This window comes from Peromyscus eremicus, chromosome 12 (assembly GCF_949786415.1).
Source record: "Peromyscus eremicus chromosome 12, PerEre_H2_v1, whole genome shotgun sequence".
In the NCBI taxonomy this organism is placed as follows: domain Eukaryota; kingdom Metazoa; phylum Chordata; class Mammalia; order Rodentia; family Cricetidae; genus Peromyscus; species Peromyscus eremicus.
This window is the reverse complement of record NC_081428.1, coordinates 3,982,770-4,000,426: the sequence shown is the minus strand read 5'-3', so window position 1 is coordinate 4,000,426 and position 17,657 is coordinate 3,982,770. Positions and strand designations below refer to the sequence as shown.

At 40.0% G+C, this 17,657-nt stretch overlaps 1 protein-coding gene and 1 non-coding gene across 5 annotated transcripts in view; both read left to right on the top strand.

The window, feature by feature from the left end:
• The window catches only part of Ttc3 (tetratricopeptide repeat domain 3), an 88,607-nt gene that overhangs the window by 49,595 nt on the left and 21,355 nt on the right, over positions 1-17,657 (top strand). For all 4 annotated transcript variants that reach the window (XM_059277159.1, XM_059277157.1, XM_059277158.1 and 1 more), the window contains 10 exons: positions 438-518; positions 2,831-2,943; positions 5,813-5,933; positions 8,143-8,265; positions 9,165-9,266; positions 10,574-10,666; positions 11,248-11,312; positions 12,228-12,364; positions 13,944-14,270; positions 16,455-16,706. In XM_059277159.1, the coding sequence (XP_059133142.1) occupies positions 438-518; positions 2,831-2,943; positions 5,813-5,933; positions 8,143-8,265; positions 9,165-9,266; positions 10,574-10,666; positions 11,248-11,312; positions 12,228-12,364; positions 13,944-14,270; positions 16,455-16,706 (1,414 nt within the window). The remainder of the gene's footprint in view (positions 1-437; positions 519-2,830; positions 2,944-5,812; positions 5,934-8,142; positions 8,266-9,164; positions 9,267-10,573; positions 10,667-11,247; positions 11,313-12,227; positions 12,365-13,943; positions 14,271-16,454; positions 16,707-17,657) is intronic.
• LOC131922996 (U1 spliceosomal RNA) lies at positions 13,653-13,814 on the top strand. The gene has a single exon (XR_009382457.1). It is a non-coding gene; the product is annotated as a U1 spliceosomal RNA (small nuclear RNA).

Sequence of the window (17,657 nt, the reverse complement as noted above, 5' to 3'; positions counted from 1 at the left end):
ACCTGGCTTTTGCTCCTGGAATGTACCCTAGACCCATGAGTCAGGTGACTCCTCCCAGTGTGGGAAGAAAGTAGTGGTCCCAGTTAATGTGGGTACTCACTCCTTGACCATTGTTCAGGTTTATTAGAATTCCTGGCCTTTGTGAAGCTAAGCAAGGTTTTAAGGGCAGACACCTCAGTCTCTCTTTAGGCCCTGTTACATGCAAAAGAGTGCACCCATTCTAGTCCATTATGAATTGTGCATCATGGTTCTCTGAGACACTAAGTCTGTGTGTTAAATAGTTACACGCAGTGGAACGGCTTATTTTGCAAAATGTATTTCTAATTCATTTGTTCTGTCAGTAAGATGTCAGACTTGTGTTGTAGCTAGAAAGTTATTCTAATGCAGAGTGGACAGGATTATGTTCAGATTATTAACTAGTGTATTTTTATTGACAGCAATTGAACCTGGCCATGATTAATTATGTATTAGTAGTCTATGGACTTGCTGTTTCTCTCCTTGGAATAGGAAGACCTGAGGTAAGCTTTGAACAGAGATAAACAATGAATTATGAATTGAGTGTTTGAGACCTGCCTGGACCAAGATCTTGTCTCCAAAAAAGAAAAGAAAACTTTGTTTATATTCCTCCTAGAAAAGGGCTATACTTGGCAGTTACTAGGAGTCTCCTTTATGTACATGTCATAGCATGGTAGGATAGGTCATCAGAAACACACTGTCAAGGGAGAAGTGTCATTGTGCTTCTGTTGTTATGTATAGTTTTGTAAATATCAGCATATTACTTATGGATATCTGAGTATGCAATCTGTAATAGTAAAAGTACCCCAGACCATCTTTAGATCACTTCAAGTTACCATTGCGTATAGTGATAGAGGGTGGAATGGGTCTGGGGAGGTTAGAAAGAACATGTTAGTATAGTAGTGTGATGATTGATTAGAAAAATCAAAAATAAGAATGAAGGGCTGGAGAGATGGCTCTCTCCATCACTGTTCTTCCTGAGTACCTGGGTTCAATTCCCAGCACCCACATGGCAGTTCACAAGTGTCTGTAATTCCCGTTCCAGGGGATCTGACACCCTCATACAGACATACATGCAGACAAAACACCAACGTACATTAAATAAATAAATCTTTGAAAAGAAAAAGAGAATGACCTTGCTAATAGTATTTAGATCTGGGTGGAGTTGGGCTTCCCATAGCTGCATGTAAGGTTTGGATGGGACTCGCTGGGATCACGTGGCGTATGCCTGCTGCACATTCTGGGGATGCTTACTTAGAGTGTGATTTGGTTTTATGGTCTCCTCTTCTCTGAATGCTGAATTGCTTGCAGATGGGTTCAACATTTTTGACATTGCAGCAAGAAATTGAGATTTAAACAGTCTCATAATATGATTTCGTATGTGGCTGTTTTTATAGCTGTCCTTGTTTGCATGTGGCCCCACAGGCTGTAGATAGCATCTGCTTGCAAGAGTGACCTTAATTATAACATGCACACATAACATGCCCTTTCTGCCTACCTGGCCTCTAAGCTTCCCTAGTTACATGCAAGTTTAAATTACCACTTAATTAAAATAAAAATGTATGATTCACTTCCAAGGGCTTGTGGTACCTAAGGTCTTCTTTCTTTGTTCTTAATGTGATAGCTGGATTGTCTTCCATTAATGCATAACTGATTCCATTTTCTAGTAGGTAGTTGGAGACAAGACTTTGTATTTTTAACTGTATCGTGGTAGAATAATACCATGTTTTAGCCGGTCAGTGGTGGTGCACACCTTTAATCCCAGCACTATGGAGGCAGAGGCAGGAGGATCTCTGTGAGTTCCAGGACAACCAGGGCTACACAGAGAAATCCTGTCTTGAAAAAACAAAAACAAAAAAGAATATAATGTTTTGCTTTATCAACATTGAACAAATAGTTTTATTGCATCTGTGATTTACTCTAAAAATAGGAAACTGATTCTAAAGAAAAAAAAGGTATAGTAGAAGTTACACATTCCAAAAATTTTCACCAGACTGATGTTCCTTTTTTTCCTTAAAAAATTAAATGTAGCAATTTTAACTCTTAGACTTTTCCTGCGTGTGTGCAGTGTATTTGGATCATATTTACTGCACACACTGTCCCTCAGCTCCTCACAGCGCCCTTCCCGGAGTTGCTCTCAGGAAGCCTGGTGCAGCTGTCCGTCCATGCATTCTTGGATTATCCTCACAGCACCTTAGAAACTCCATTTGTCCAACTTCTCTTCAGTCACAATGGTTGCTGTTGTTTCTCTCAGCTACAGGTCTTTTTGGTTTCTTTTTTTTTTTTTTTCTTCAATAGTAGAATTATCTAAAGCACAGAGATTCCCTTTGTTGAGAATGTTAAGAATGTACTCTGAGTTCTGTTAAGTTTTTACCATGGGGTAGTGTGTTTAACACAGATGCCTTTCTCGTTCTGTAAAGCATCATGGCAATGTCATTGGAAGGGCAGTTCTTCAAAGGGAACAGCACTTAACTACCATATGTTCTATGGTGTGTCTCTACCCACATTAGTTGTTTTTAAACCATGAATTCATACCTGTGTGTGTTGATAGTAGGCCTATGCATTTGAGTAAATGTTTTTTGATTGGTGGTCTGTTTTCAGCAGGATTAGTTTTGATATTATCTCTGAATTTCCCTGGGTGCCACATTGATCAGAAATGTATATAATTTATAAGAAAATGAAATATAAAAGGTAAAGTTTTGCAATAGGAACTTTTTGACAAAGTGTTTTTTTAAACATCAGACAAGAATCAACTTTGAGACAGTCTGTATAAGCCGTTCTCTCATGTAAGGAACTGTTCTCCCTGTTTTTGAAGGAGCTGTCTGAAGCTGAGAACCAGTTCAAAAGGATCATCGAACACTATCCCAATGAGGGCCTTGACTGCTTGGCCTACTGTGGAATAGGAAAAGTATATTTGAAAAAGAACAGGTTAGTAGGAACCATGGTAAGCTACAGTGTGGGGTCTCTGTGATGATTAAATCATTTTATAGAAGGGAATTTGGGGAGGTTTGTAGTTTTTTGGTGAGCCTATGTGTACATACATGTAGGCTAGAGATTGATGATAGGTGTCTTCCTCTATTTTCACATTATTATTATTATTACTATTATTATTACTTTGCTGTTGTTCGTTTGAAATAGTCTCCCTTTGTAACCCTGGCTGACCTAGAACTCACAGAGATCAGTCTGCCTCTGCTTCCTGAGTGCTCTCCCACCACACTTGGCTAAATGTTTGTTTTTATTTTATGTGTATGTGTAGCTAGAGTTTTCCTGCCTGGCCCACAGTCGGGACAAATCTCTCTCACCCGCCAGTCCCACAGCCGCTCAGACCCAACCAAGTAAACACAGAGACATATATTGCTTACAAACTATGTGGCCGTGGCAGGCTTCTTGTTAACTGTTCTTATATCTTAAATTAATCCATTTCTATAAATCTATACCTTGCCACGTGGCTCGTGGCTTACCAGCATCTTCACATGCTGTTTGTCATTGTGGCGGCTGGCAGTGTCTCTCTGACTCAGCCTTCCACTTCCCAGCTTTATTCTCCTCCTTGTCCGGCCTATACTTCCTGCCTGGCCACTGGCCAATCAGTGTTTTATTTATACAGAACGATATCCACAGCATGTACGGGTGTTTCGCCTGTAGTAATTCTGTGTACCACATGCATAAAGTGCCTGAGGTGGCCAGAAGATAGTGTTGGATCCTCTGCAACTGGAGTTCCACATGGATGCTGGGAATGGTTCCTTGTTTTCTGCAAGAGCAGCAAATGTCCTCAACTACTAAGTTACCTCTCTAGCCTCTATTGTTTTGTTTTTTAAGTTTTTTATGGTCTCAGCATATAGCCCCAGCTGGCCTGGAACTTGCTGTGTAAACCAGGCAAGATTTGAAGCCACAAAGATGCACCTGCTTCTCAAGTGCTGGGATTAAAAGCATGTATCATCCCACCCAGCTCCATCATATTTCTTTAATTCATTGTTACTGTCTGTATGTGCCTACTGTGTGTTACAGCACCTGGTGCGCACTTTGGAGAACAACTCGTTCAGTTCTGTGCATCCACATTGACATGGGTCCCAGGTGCTGAACTCCGGTTGCCATGCTTTTGTGTTAAGTCCTTTATGCTCTGAGCCCCCATCTCTCTGGCCCTTCCACTTCACTTTTTGAGACAGTCTGTCACTGAACCTGGAGCTTGCTGTTGCAGCCAGTCTGGGCTGGCCAATGAGGCCCCAGGATCCACCTTTCTCTCTCCACTCCTATCCCTCGCCCCAGCACTGGGGTTCTAGACTTTTACTGGTGCACTGGCCATTTATGTGGATGCTGGGAACCCGAACTTGGGTCTTCTTAGATTACAAATATCACCACAGGGGCTGGCTTATAGTTGAGGTTCAGTCCATTGTCATCATGGCAGGAAGCATGGCGGCATGCAGGCAGACATGATGCTAGAGAGATAGCTGAGAGTTCTACATTTTGATCTGCAAACAGCAGGAAGAGAATACCACACTGGGTATGGCTTGATCATCTGAGACCCCAGAGCCCACCCCCGGTGACACACTTACTCCAACAGTGCCATACCTATCCTAACAAGGCTGCATCTCCCAATAGTGCCACTCCCTGTGAGCCCATGGGGGCCATTTTTATTCAAACCACCACAATGATAATGTGACACATACTTTGCTCAGCTGTCTCTCCAGAACCAGGTTGGTTTACTATCTTGCGTGTGGCATGTTACCATAATTGTGATTTGCTTAAGGAGCTGGCAGCCAGCCTCAAAGAGTATAGTGATTGAGAGAAGGACCGTGTCCAGAGACTGAGTGAAGGAGAACCTGCTCTCTAACCTTTCTGTAGTTGCAGTGCTTGCCCTGAAGGTGACAGGGTAGCTGTTCTCTGGGTGTTTCCCAGCTTTCAGTCTTGTCCCCCTAAATTGATTGTAGCCTGAGGGAACAAGATTTAGCTTAGTATTTAAGAGCAGTCTGTTTGGACCCTTGGAGTCAGAGTGTGGATTTATTAGGTTACTTTATAGGGAAAAAAAAGTAACTTTTGATAATTGAACATCATTCATAATGCTTAATTAGAGGAAATTTTATGATATTCATGGTATCTCTATCTTAGCATGTGCCCACAACTTCTTTGTGGGTTTTTCAGACAAAAGAAAGTTTTTTTTAGTTTCTGGTTATTGTCTGTCTGGGATCAGGTGTGTAGGGGATTCTGGGACAGAGATGTGCTTTGTTTACATTACTGCAACAGGAAGTAGCATGGTGTCTTAGTTTCTATAAAGAAAACATATTACATTGAATATTTATGTCTATTGATTTATCATATGTGGTCTTTTTTTTCATTTTTATTTATGTGGGTTTTTATTATCAGCTTGATACAGTATAAATTCCTATCCTAATAGTGAAATGTTTCACTGAGGCTTGCCCAGTGATTGACTAATACCAAAACTTAATTATAAGCCACAGTCATCCTAGGGTCCCCCCTGCTATGTAGCCTCCCTGGTTCTGTGGGTTGCAGTCTGATTTTTCTTTGCTTTATATCTAGTGTCCACTTATGAGTGAGTACATACCGTGTTTGTCCATCTGGGTTTGGGTCACCTCACTCAGGATAATATTTTCTAGTTCATTGTTTTTCTCGGCTGAGTAGTACTCCCTTGTGTAGATGTACCACATTTTCTTAATCCATTCTTCAATTGATGGGCATCTAGGTGTATGTGGTCTTTTTAATAGGTTTGAGGTCTTGGTGAATTTTACTGTAGAGTAAAATATCACATCTCTAACATTTTCTTTCTTCCCAATTATGGCTTTAGATTTCTTGAAGCTCTTAATCACTTTGAAAAAGCAAAGACTTTGGTCTATCGTCTCCCTGGAGTTCTAACTTGGCCCACAAGTAATGTGATTATTGAGGAGTCTAAGCCAGAAAAAGTCAAGGTAACTTAATTTTTTCAAACGTCTCACTCTGGCTAAGAGCCTGTCTGTATAGAGGACAGATAGCAGTGCTGATCACTGAATGCGTTGGACGCTCCTGTGTACTGTTCTTACAACTTGTGTTTATTGTTAGTTTTCCTTAAAGCAGTCCTGTGATGGGGGATCATGACCGTTCCTATCTCACACACGGGGAAGATGGAGTTTGGAGGGCACAAGGTTAAACTGCAAGGAAGGAATAAAGTATAAGTAGTACTGTGTACCTAGGTGTTGGTATGGTGTTGGTATTTTATTAGAGCCTCTATAGTTATTGATACACTGTAGTTATTGATACACTAGTTATTGATAACACTATAGTTACTGATACACTAGTTATTGATACACTGTAGTTATTGATATACTGTAGTTATTGATATACTGTACTTACTTACTGATACACTAGTTATTGATACACTGTATTTACTGATACACTACTTATTGATACAACGTAGTTATTGATATACTATAGTTATTGATACAACGTAGTTATTGATAACACTATAGTTATTGATACACTGTAGTTATTCACACAGTACTTGGCTCAGAAAACAGAATCAGTGTCATGTCTGAGACCATAAGGACTCATTGCTGGATCCAAAAAGACTAAACCACACGTGAATTTGTGAGCTAGGGCTTTACTTGTGAGCTCCCTCGTGCACTTAGAACTTGATTTTGGGTGAATCTTTTAAAATCATACTTAACTTTTAAAACTCAAGAAGATAAATAATTTAAAAAGTAGACAGGATTTTAATAGATATTTTTTGTCAAGAAAATATAAAAGTTGCCAACTAGCACAGTGTCAGTATCATGGAAATGCAAATGAAAACCAGAGTGACAAGCCACTTTGTACCCATGAGGCTGTAGCAAGGGCATAGGAAAAGTAAAATGTTCATGCATTACTGGTTGTAATATAAAACCTATAGTTGTTGTGTAAAAATAACCTGACAGTTCCTCGAGAGTTAAATACAGAGTTACTGGATGCTTTAGCAGTTGTATGCCTAATATGTACAGAGAAAGGAAAGCATACTCTCTAAAGAATTTGATTTGTGAGTATTCATTCTAGCATAGTCTGTGATATCCTGAAGGAGGTGGGTCTGGAGCCTTGTTCCATTGGTTAAGAGCATTTGTTGGTTTTGGAGGACTCTGGTTCAGCTCCTAGCCCCATACATTGGTTCACAACCATCCTTAACTCCAGTTCCAGGTGTCTGTCTTATCTGAGCTCTGTGGGCACACAAACGGTGCATGTACACACATGTACATAACATAAAAACAGAGACAGATTTTAAAAATTTTATAAAAATAGGCTGAAGGGGGAAAAATGGCTCATGTGTCTGTCACGTGATGAATGGATAAATAAAAAGCACTAGTACAGGTCACAACATGGATGAACCTTGAAAACCTGATAAGGTAAAACACACACATAAGGGGTTGGAGATTTAGCTCAGTGGTAGAGCGCTTGGCACAAGGCCCTGGGTTCAGTCCTCAGCTCTGGGGAAAAAAAAAGAAGACAAAATAACAAAAAAACACACATAAATTTGAATGGTACTTTTATGTGAATTGTCTTGTGTATAAGTTATAGCTTAGCACAGAGGGTAGAGAGGAACAAAGCCAAGGATTGTTAAGTTTTCCTGTCTTCATTCAAGACTGGAGACACAAGAGCGAATGATCACAAAAGCCAGCACTACAACCCTTGCACAGATCTCTCAGGGGCTTCAGTAGCAGTGGACTAATCATTCAGGGTGTAAGTACAAATACAGAGGAGTTCAGAGGGCCAAACAGAAGTGTTGATTCTAGATGAAGTGATGAAGTTGATTCTGGATGTCTCCTCCCTTCCCGTTCCCCTGGACTTCTATATACCTTTGTTATATTACATGGACACGCAGAGTTCAGAAAAAGGAGGAGTAAGTCCACAGGGTCATCAGGAGGTCTAGGCTAGCATCCTTGTAAATTGTGAACTGAGGTTTCATGGGTTACAACAGTATAAAGTTTAGATGCTGACTGAAATTCTAATATTTTTTTCCCCAAACCTATACTGACTTTTTTTTTTTTTTTTTTTTAAAGAAAAAGACTTACTAAACATTTATAGTTTGTTCTTAGGCAGAGGTTCTTGCCACCAGAATTTTGTTGATACATTTTGTGGCAATAGTTATCATTTTTCTTAACATTTTGTTTTCAGATGATGCTGGAGAAGTTTGTTGAAGAATGCAAGTTTCCCCCAGTGCCAGATGCTGTTTGTTGCTATCAGAAGTGCCGTGGATATTCCAAAATTCAGATTTACCTAACTGATCCAGACTTTAAGGTAAGTAATGAATGTACTATTTTGCAAAACTGTCTCAGAATTAATTCAGAATGGATTCTATGAGTGGAGCTCCCAGGTTCTCTGGCTTGATAGCATTTTTATGTCTCCTTCCTTCCCATTCCCCTAGACTTCTTTCTATTTATATCTTTGGTTTTTTGTTTTGTTTTGTTTTTTGTTTTTTTGTGCGTTTTTTTTTTTTGTTTTGTTTTGTTTTTTGAGACAGGATTACTTGTAGACGAGGCTGGCCCCAAAATCACAGAAATCCACCTGCCTCTGCCTCTGCCTCCCGATTAAAGGTGTGCGCCACCACCACCCAGCTATATCTTTGTTAAATTACATGGAAAACCCAGAGTAACAAAAGTAAATGACGTGGGTTGGGTTGGTGACCTGAGAAAGCACACTATAACTGGCTCCATCTTCTCCTCTAGCCACTGGAACATAGGAAATAAAGTGTCTGTTCCCTCTGATTTGTTGCATTTTAAATATGTGTAAAATTTGAATATGAGAATTTAAAGGCCATTGAAGTCTGAATTATCCCTTAGGGACCTGATTCAGGACAAGTCTATCACTTAACTGAATGATTAAGTTATTGGTTTACTTAAGAAGGTAGTAGCTGCCCACTGTCCTGCTGCCTCTCATTAGTAGGTCAGATGATGTTCATACAACACGTCATATGTTAGGAAGGAGAATGCATTCCTTCTGTAAAAGTAAAAATGTCAAGTTCTCTAGTCCTGTTGCTAGGCGTTTTGGGGAGCAGAAGTATATCACTCCATAGGGAAATACTATGCCTAGTTATATGGTAAAAATAAGATCTCGAGTTTTCTCAGTGTATATACTATTATGAATGTATTGCTATAGACATGTTTTAAATGTTTATTGTTGTTGTTTTTTAATCCCAGGGTTTTATACGAATTAGCTGCTGCCAGTACTGTAAGGTAGAATTTCACATGAACTGCTGGAAAAAGTTAAAAACAACAACTTTTAATGATAAAATTGACAAGGTAAGGCATAAGGTTAGATTTTTGTATTATGCTTGTACATTAATTCCCCCCCCCCTTCCCGGAAATTTTCTTTAAAAAAGTCTTTACCAAAGTATATTACTTCCTGGGCATTATGGCCAGAATTAGAATGTTTACATTGCACTAATAACAATGAGTGTAACGGCAATTACTTCACTTTTACATTTTTATCATTGTTATGAAGAGTAACCATTTCAGTACTTGGTTTTAATGTCCGTATCTTAAGTTATGCTGTACTATATTAGTTCTCCAGAGATTGTCCAGTTAGTCACCAGAAAGTATTGATGAACAATCAAAGTCTGAAAAAGTCTACTCCTTACCAGAATTTAAGAAACCAACTTAAAATTTGTAATGTTATTTCTCTTGCGTGGGGGCTTCCAATTATCAAGAACACTTTGAAAGAGGGTATAATTTTATGGTCTAATTTGCATCCATAAAATGCACACATAGTCTGTATGGGATTAGCCTAAGAAAGCCTTTTCTCTTGGGGGAAAGAAGAGGCTGTCTTATAACTTAGCAGTAGAAGTTACTCCAGTTTGGTAGAAGCCGGTTTTCATGTAACTAGAGAGAACGCTGTGACTCAGAACTTGCTGTAGAGTTACTTCTGCTCTCCTCTTACTAGCGTACCTTCTCCAGCCGTCCCCTTCCTTTAGTGGTCTCAGACATTTCCAGACTTGAAGTGCCCACTACACATCTTTAGATTGCTGTCTTGAGAATGTCGCCTCCTGATTATCTCCTTAAAAGTGTTCAGTTGTTGGTCAGGGCTGAGTGACACAGCTCTGTCCTGGGTGTCTTGTTCTGTTTCTGAAAGCAAGGTGAAGAGTGGCCTTTCTTGGAACATGCTCCTGTTTCAGGAGGGAAGGGCAGTGGGAAGTCCATGCAAGGACTGAGCTGCTGCCTGGACATGGTTCATGTCATGTGAGCTTTGCTTTGACCAAAGCAAGTCATATAGTCAGAACCACACTCAGAAGTACACTCTTTGAATGGTGGCATTAGGACTTGCTGAAGGAAGCTGTACACTATGGTTTTTTGTTTGTTTGTTTGTTCGTTTGTTTTTTGAGACTGGTTTTCTCGTGTAGTTTTGGAGCACGTCCTGGAACTGTGTAGACCAGGCTGGCCTCAAACTCACAGAGATCCACCTGCCTCTGCCTCTTGAGTGCTGGGACTAAAGGTGTGTGCCACCACTGCCCAGCTAATACACCATGTTTTAACAAGTCTTTGTGGTTATAATGGTGCACATGTACTGGTTTATCCACTGTACACATAACCTTCTTCTTTTAAATCAAAAGGATTTTCTACAAGGAATTTGTCTCACTCCTGACTGTGAGGGAATCATTTCTAAGATTATCATCTTTAGCAGTGGTGGTCAAGTTAAATGTGAAGTAAGTATTCAACAAATTACAAGCTTCATCCACGATACAGTTATTACACCTTTTGCAAACATGGCTTAACCGTGTGCAGCTGTGTGATTGGATCTGTGTGTTGACAGTGCAGGGGTGTCGTGGTGTGCACTGCAGCGAGGTGGTCTCAGTCATTGGTACTTTCTGGGAGGAGGGCTTTGTGTTTTAGTTCTATTGTTTCTGCTCTTTGATTATATTTTCTCTTAAGTTCCTCAAACTTAAGATTGATGGGGATGTGGGCTTTTAGGGAACAGGAAGAGTACCTTAAATTATTTTGAACTTCGCATCCTGGGGGTAACAGCAATACGTAGCTGTAATAACATTTTTAGTTTCTTGGAGTTTCTGCTTAGTTGCAATTTTTTAAAACTTTTTCCTAAAGTATCTCCTGTTCCTTTTTGGTAAATTACTTCACCACAGCTTTCTGGCTTTTGGGGGGTGGGAGGTCAGCTGCTGTCGGTTGAGCGCTGCCTGGGTGTGCTTCCGAGACACTAGTTACTTGTGTTGTGGTGCTCTGTGTCACGGCAGTATGAGAACAGTTCTGTATATCTTTGTTTTATTTCAAGTTTGAACACAAGGTCATCAAAGAGAAGGCTCCTTCTAAACCTGTTCTGAAACAGAAGTGCTCCAGGTAAGACTTGACATCAAACAGTAGTTGATGATGTAGTCTCATAGAAGAGAATTATATCAAAGTTGTGCACACAAAACAAATAAGTATTGAAAATGACTTTTATACATACTTAAAAACTAAAAAGAACTAGCCTGGAATGGTTAAATACTAAAAACTTGAATGAAAATCATTATTGATTTATGGTTAAAATTATGACATTTCACATTGTGATGTATGTTTGTTAACAGATTTGGCACTTAGGTAGAAATGATAAATTCACTCTTGGTTGTTTTAGCTTTAATTCCAAAACATTTAAAAAAATTTTCATGCATTCAGCAAACATTTTCACCCAGTAGCTAGTTCTTACCTTGAAATTCTCAGTGTATTATCTGAACTATTTATCTCTATGCGTCTTTGCTCAGAACAAATAATTCCAATCTTTTTTTCTTTCTGGTCCTGCTTCTTGTTTTTCATTCTAAAAATGATCCTTCTCTCTTTTATTTGTATCATTTGTGACCAAGAAAAACAAAAGAAAAGAAATTATTTGTTGGAAATATTCCACTGTAACCACATCAACAAAATTATCATGTTGTAGGGCATTATTGGTTTATTATGTGATGGGGCTTTGAAATGAGAAGTTACATGTGATCTTGCGGACTTCTCTTTCCTTTTGTACTCACCACACAGTCGTTGTACACCTAGATATAGCATCCCATCCGTATGGTTCCATTTGTTGCATCCTTAGATAGAGCACTTACTTGTTGACATGCTTGTTTTCATAAAGTAAATTCCTTATTTTTACTGAATTGATGTTGTAGGTCAGTAGTTTTTGTGATGAACCTATTGGTTGGAGAATGTCTCTATGCCAGACAAAGGAAAATAGCTCACTGAGTTCATAACAAAGATAAATTGTCACTGACTGTAACTGTCTATCAGCCTAGAGAAGTTAAGACTGAAAGAAGACAAAAAATTGAAGAGAAAGATCCAAAAACAAGAGGCCAAAAAATTAGCACAAGAACGAATGGAAGAGGACTTAAGAGAAAGCAATCCACCCAAAAATGAAGAGCCAGAAGGTATTCAGAAGTGCAAGTTGTGAAAATCGTGTATACCTGTCTCAAAGTACAAATACGAATTCTCATTTTATATGTCTTCATACTAATTTTTACTGAATCGAATATCGATTTTAGTTAGAGTTAATACTCCAAACCAGATTTTTGTTAGTATCTTAATACTGCCCTCTACTAGCCAAATGGTAGATCATACCTGCAGTCCTGGCATTCAGGAAGCTAAGGCAGGAGCATTGCCATGGCTTGGAGGGCAGCTTGGAATACATAGCAAGACTGCTTCAAAAAAGCAAACCCAAAACCAAGTACAGCCCGCTATTACTCTGGACAAGTAGGCTGGTATGGAGCAAACTTACTCGAAAGCAAAACCCCAGGGAGCCGGCTCCAGGCAGACCACTTCTCTAGTGATGGCGGCATCCCTGAGCTGCTGCTTACCATGCGTGACAGGGCACTGTGAGTTGTGCTCAGTGGATCTCAGTTCAGCGTCCTGAACGAAGTTAGTAATTATCTGGACTAATGTTGAGTTCTGAGAGTCAGCTCTTAAGTCAGTTCGGCAGTTCAGCCTTTTAGTTGATTCTCATTACTGAGCAGCACAGGAATGTCTCACAGGCGGTTTTCCTGGTCCTGGGAATAGCTCACACATTTATTTTCAGTTTTGAGTTGAAATAGTGTTTCCCCATTTTCTATTGTCTATTCCTCAAGTGGAATATTTTCCATTTGCTGTTTGAGTTTTCATCTGCCTAGTATTTGGAAAATGCCTCAAAAGTAAATAAATCAAAATTATCTTGCATACTGAATTTTTTCAGCAATATATTAAGTTTGTTTGCTTCTTCCACACTAAACACATTACATCTAAAGTTTATTGGCCAAGCTAGGTTAAAATATTTGAGAGAAGAAAGCTTATTTTAGAGGGAATAAGGTTTTAAATGCTGTTACCTGAGTGATATGAGAAGAAGATCGTAAAGTATTTGCTTTGGGAATCTGGAGTGTGTGCATTGAACCCAGGTACCTGGCAAGTGCAATGGGCAGGGCTGAGCCCAACCCTCTGCTTAGTCTTTATCTGAGGCCGCTTCACTCAGCTGCTCAGCTTGGCCTTAGCTGCTGATGCAGAACTTACACAGTGAGCCTTGAACTCTTGGTCCTCCTGCCTCAGCCTCCCAAGTAGCCTTTTTTTTTTTTTTTTTTTTTTTACTCATTTTTTGGCTTAATTGAACTTTGTTGCCTTTTCAGAGATACTATTAAATATGTGTATACCAAATATAAAGTTTCCTGAGTTGTTCATGTCAGTAACAAATCAGACCTTACCAGGTCAGGGAGACACCATAATCACAAAGTTGGTTTTTCCAGGGCAAGACTGATCCATTGCCATCTGGATGTGCTCATCCTTCTGATTTCCCCAAATGCGGGAAAACTGACTGCATAATCTGTGTTAGTGGGGACTGCATTCACCATCTCTCTCCTGTAAAAACAACCACAAACCCCAGAAATCATCTGTGCTTTATGTTACTGTGCATGCTACATTATCTTTTTGCAAGTTTGTATAATTGCAAATTAGTCCTACTTATCCCGTTACCTTTGTTTTCCATAGAAACTGTAGACAGCGGTCAGAGTTGTCAGTTTCTTGATGATAGAATCCTGCAATGCATAAAGCAGAATGCAGACAAGATTAAATCTGGTATATTGAATACTTCGACGCTTCTCAAAGAGCTGCTTTCTTGGAAGGTTCTGAGCACAGAAGACTACACAACATGTTTTTCTAGCAAAAATTTTCTCCGTGAAGCAGTAGACTATGTTATCCGTCACTTGGTTCAAGAAAAGAACAGAGTAAAGACACGGATATTTCTGCATGTTTTGAGTGAGCTTAAAGAGGTAGACCCCAAGTTGGCTCCCTGGATCCAGAGACTTAATAGCTTTGGTATGTACCTTTAAATTCTAGAGTGCTGTTGTTTAGAAGGAAGGGTAAATGCAGGCCTAAGACCCCTTTTTACTTTATTGTCTTATTACTTATGATGCATGACTGCATTTTTATATGGTTAAAGATTCTCTCCCCACACAGGTGTTTTTAGGTTATACTATAAACAGGTTGTAATATACTCTTTCAAAAGATGAGAAAAGTCAAGGCGGGCTTAATTAGGTAAGCTATTTGTGACTGTGTAAACTAAGTCAGAAGTAGATCGAAATGCATGCAAAAGTGTACTGTGCAGTCTGTCAGTACAGTGGTTGTAGTGTGTGCAGAAGTGTACTGTGCAGTCTGCTTTGCTGAGAAACAGAAATGGAAAATTCAGATTCCATGGGAAAAAGTTTAAAAGAACCAGTAGGTAGGGCTAATTGCCAAGAAACTGGGGCACTGTACTTGCCTGTTGTGAATGGCAGGGTTGTACAGTGCTTTCCTTCTGTTCTGACTTTGCTGATTTGACTGAGAGAAGGAAAAAAGAGGAAACCTTCCTCAAGTGCAGGCCAGAATTGTAGATGCCATGGTTGCTTGACACCAGGTGAGGATGCTCTTGGCCTTAGGAAGGCAGGGTTAGGATGATGTCTAGGATGGTGACTGGTCAGGCACAATACATGATTAGTTAGCAGCTGTTGATAAAGACTAGGAAGGGAACCCTCAGAAAAGAAAACAGTGCCTTTAAAATAGGTCCAGGGGTACGGCCTGCTTGGCCTCTGACGAAGACCTAATGATGTAAGGTCTGTGCTGGAAAGCTAAACACCTCTGTTTGCTTAGGTCTCATTGGTTTGGGGTCCCAGAAAATTGTTCCTAAATGATAAGGTTGTCACTGGCGTCTATCAGATAAGCAAATTAGGAAGTCACTGCTTACATTATTTGCTATAGAGGATAGACTCAAGAGTTGAAGAAGTAGTCTGATCTGGGTTATGCTACAGAGGCTAGAGGACCAACCACTATTCTTTGTTGTAAATGCATTATTTGAGGTTTGCAGCTCCTCACTAGCAGGCAAATCCAAGTTCTTTTGATGTAGTCCGCGTTTATTCTGAAGACAGTAAGTATGTACGCATAGTTTTACGTTCTAAAGTGAGCTTAAGCTCTTTTTCTAACCGTTACACATTTACTTAATAAAGTAAAAAACACATTTACTTAATAAAGGAAATAATTTCCAGTTCATGGAATTTTACTTCCTTCTCACAAAAGTCCATATAATGGAATCACTCATGTGTATGTTTAATTTAGAAGCCAATTTATTTGATCAGTGAAAAAGGGATGAAGGAAGACATAGATTGCAATGAGAGAAAATGAGCTTTGCATAGTGATACTGTCTGCTTACATTCACATGATTTGTCCCTATCAGAAACTGGATAGGGCATGTGAGTGCATCTCACTGGTAGCTCTCTGAAAGTTTTAGAAGGTATAGTTTATGCCACCATGGATTCTTGTGTTTAAAGATGCAGATTTCTCATATCACATGACTTCAATAAGCTAAGTATTTTGTCTAGAGGAATCAGCCACCAGAATAATTTTAAGGGAATGATCTCTTGTTGACTTGACACCTAGGCCTATGATGAGGGTGCCTATGATGAGGGTGCCTATGAGGTATGAAAGGAAGTTGGAGGCATTAGTAAGGAGTGGGCATCCTTGTCACTTATGTGGAGTATACGGGGTTGCGGGAAGAGGGTGAGAAAAGCCTTGGTATTTTGGAAGATAAGAAGCAACTCTTGGAAGTGTTAGAGGAGTCTATCCAAAATAGTTCATTTCAAGGCATTTGGGAAGATTTGTGTATTACTGACATCTTGTTGGTATGAAATACATACAGGAAAACATTGTAAAATCTTGGCAATTCAATTAGAAATGAAAGTCAAAAATTAGTGAAAAATACATTTTTAAGGGAATTTAGTGTCAATCATATTTTAATGATAGAACTCTTTGGTTCACCTTCCTCAACTACTAAAGAATTGTTATAATTACCATCTCAGTGTTAAATCATGTTTGTGAAATGCACAATAGTTTTGACTGATTTATCAAGTATTTACATATTTTCACTGAAAATGTATGCAGACTATAAATAGAACTGTTCAAAGGATGTGATGGTTGAGGATTTTGCTGAGGAAGTTTAGCCTCTGTGATTTGGGCTTTGTTGTGTTGCAGGCTTAGATGCCACAGGACCGTTTTTTACTCGGTATGGAGCATCTCTCAAGGAACTTGATTTTAGCGTCATGACTTTCCTCTGGAATGAGAAATATGGCCATAAACTGGGTTCGATAGAAGGAAAGCAGCTCGATTATTTCTGTGAGCCAGCGTCAATGAAGGAAGCCCGCTGTTTAATATGGCTGCTGGAAGAGCACAGAGACAAGTTCCCAGCCTTGCACAATGCTCTGGATGAGTTCTTTGATATAATGGGTATGTGAAACAAGTTTGGGTCTGTATTATCTCCTGGTGTGGGTTGGGAAAAAGCTAGGAAGAACCTAGCTTATTACATACTTAATGTGGCTGAGATGTTTGTGTGTTCTTGCTGGGTGGAGTGAGAGTGGTTGAGAGTCTTAATGGGAGGAAATGGGAAGGATGCTGAGGACGTCAGATGAGGTCCTGCCTCGGATTCTTCCTCTGCGAAATCTGGAATAGGGCTAGTCTGAGGGGGGCTGCGGGTGTGGAAGTGGAAGTGGACAGGTGTGTGTGGAGCTTAGAGACTACAGCTGTTGGAAATGGACTAGAGTTAAGGTTGGCGGAACAGCCAGGTAATGTCTGTGGGACATCCTGTGGTAGTGGTTGTTCTCCCTTTTCTCTTAGCCTCAGAGTCTGTACATTGTTAGGCATGAGCTTTCCGGCTCCCTGCTCTTTGGTTTTGAGTGCGTTAGGACACTTGTAGGACTGTCGTGTGTCCGAAAGTTTAGTGCGGTGCAAGGCACTTACTTATGTTTGGGGTTGGGGGGGCGGGGTGTTGTTTGTTTGTTTTTTGAGACAGGGTTTTTCTGTGTAGTTTTGGGGCCTGTCCTGGATCTTGCTCTGTAGACCAGGCTGGCCTTGAATTTACAAAGATCCTTAATCCAGCCTCCCGAGAGTGCTGGGATTAAAGTTGTGCGCCACCACACCCAGCTTATGTTTGCTTCTTATTAAAGAGTGTCCCGTCCTGACTGAAAGAAATACAATATTTAATAGCCCAGACTTACTGCCATTAGTTCAGGGCTTGTAATAGCAAAACAGAGCTATTACAAATAGCTCACAGACGTGCCACACAAGACCAGCAGCACGGGTCCCTCTCGTGTACCTGACACACGGAGTACACCTAGCTGCCTGTGGCTCTGTCTGTAGTCACAGAGGAGAAGACCATCCAGTTTCTGGCCATCTTACCAA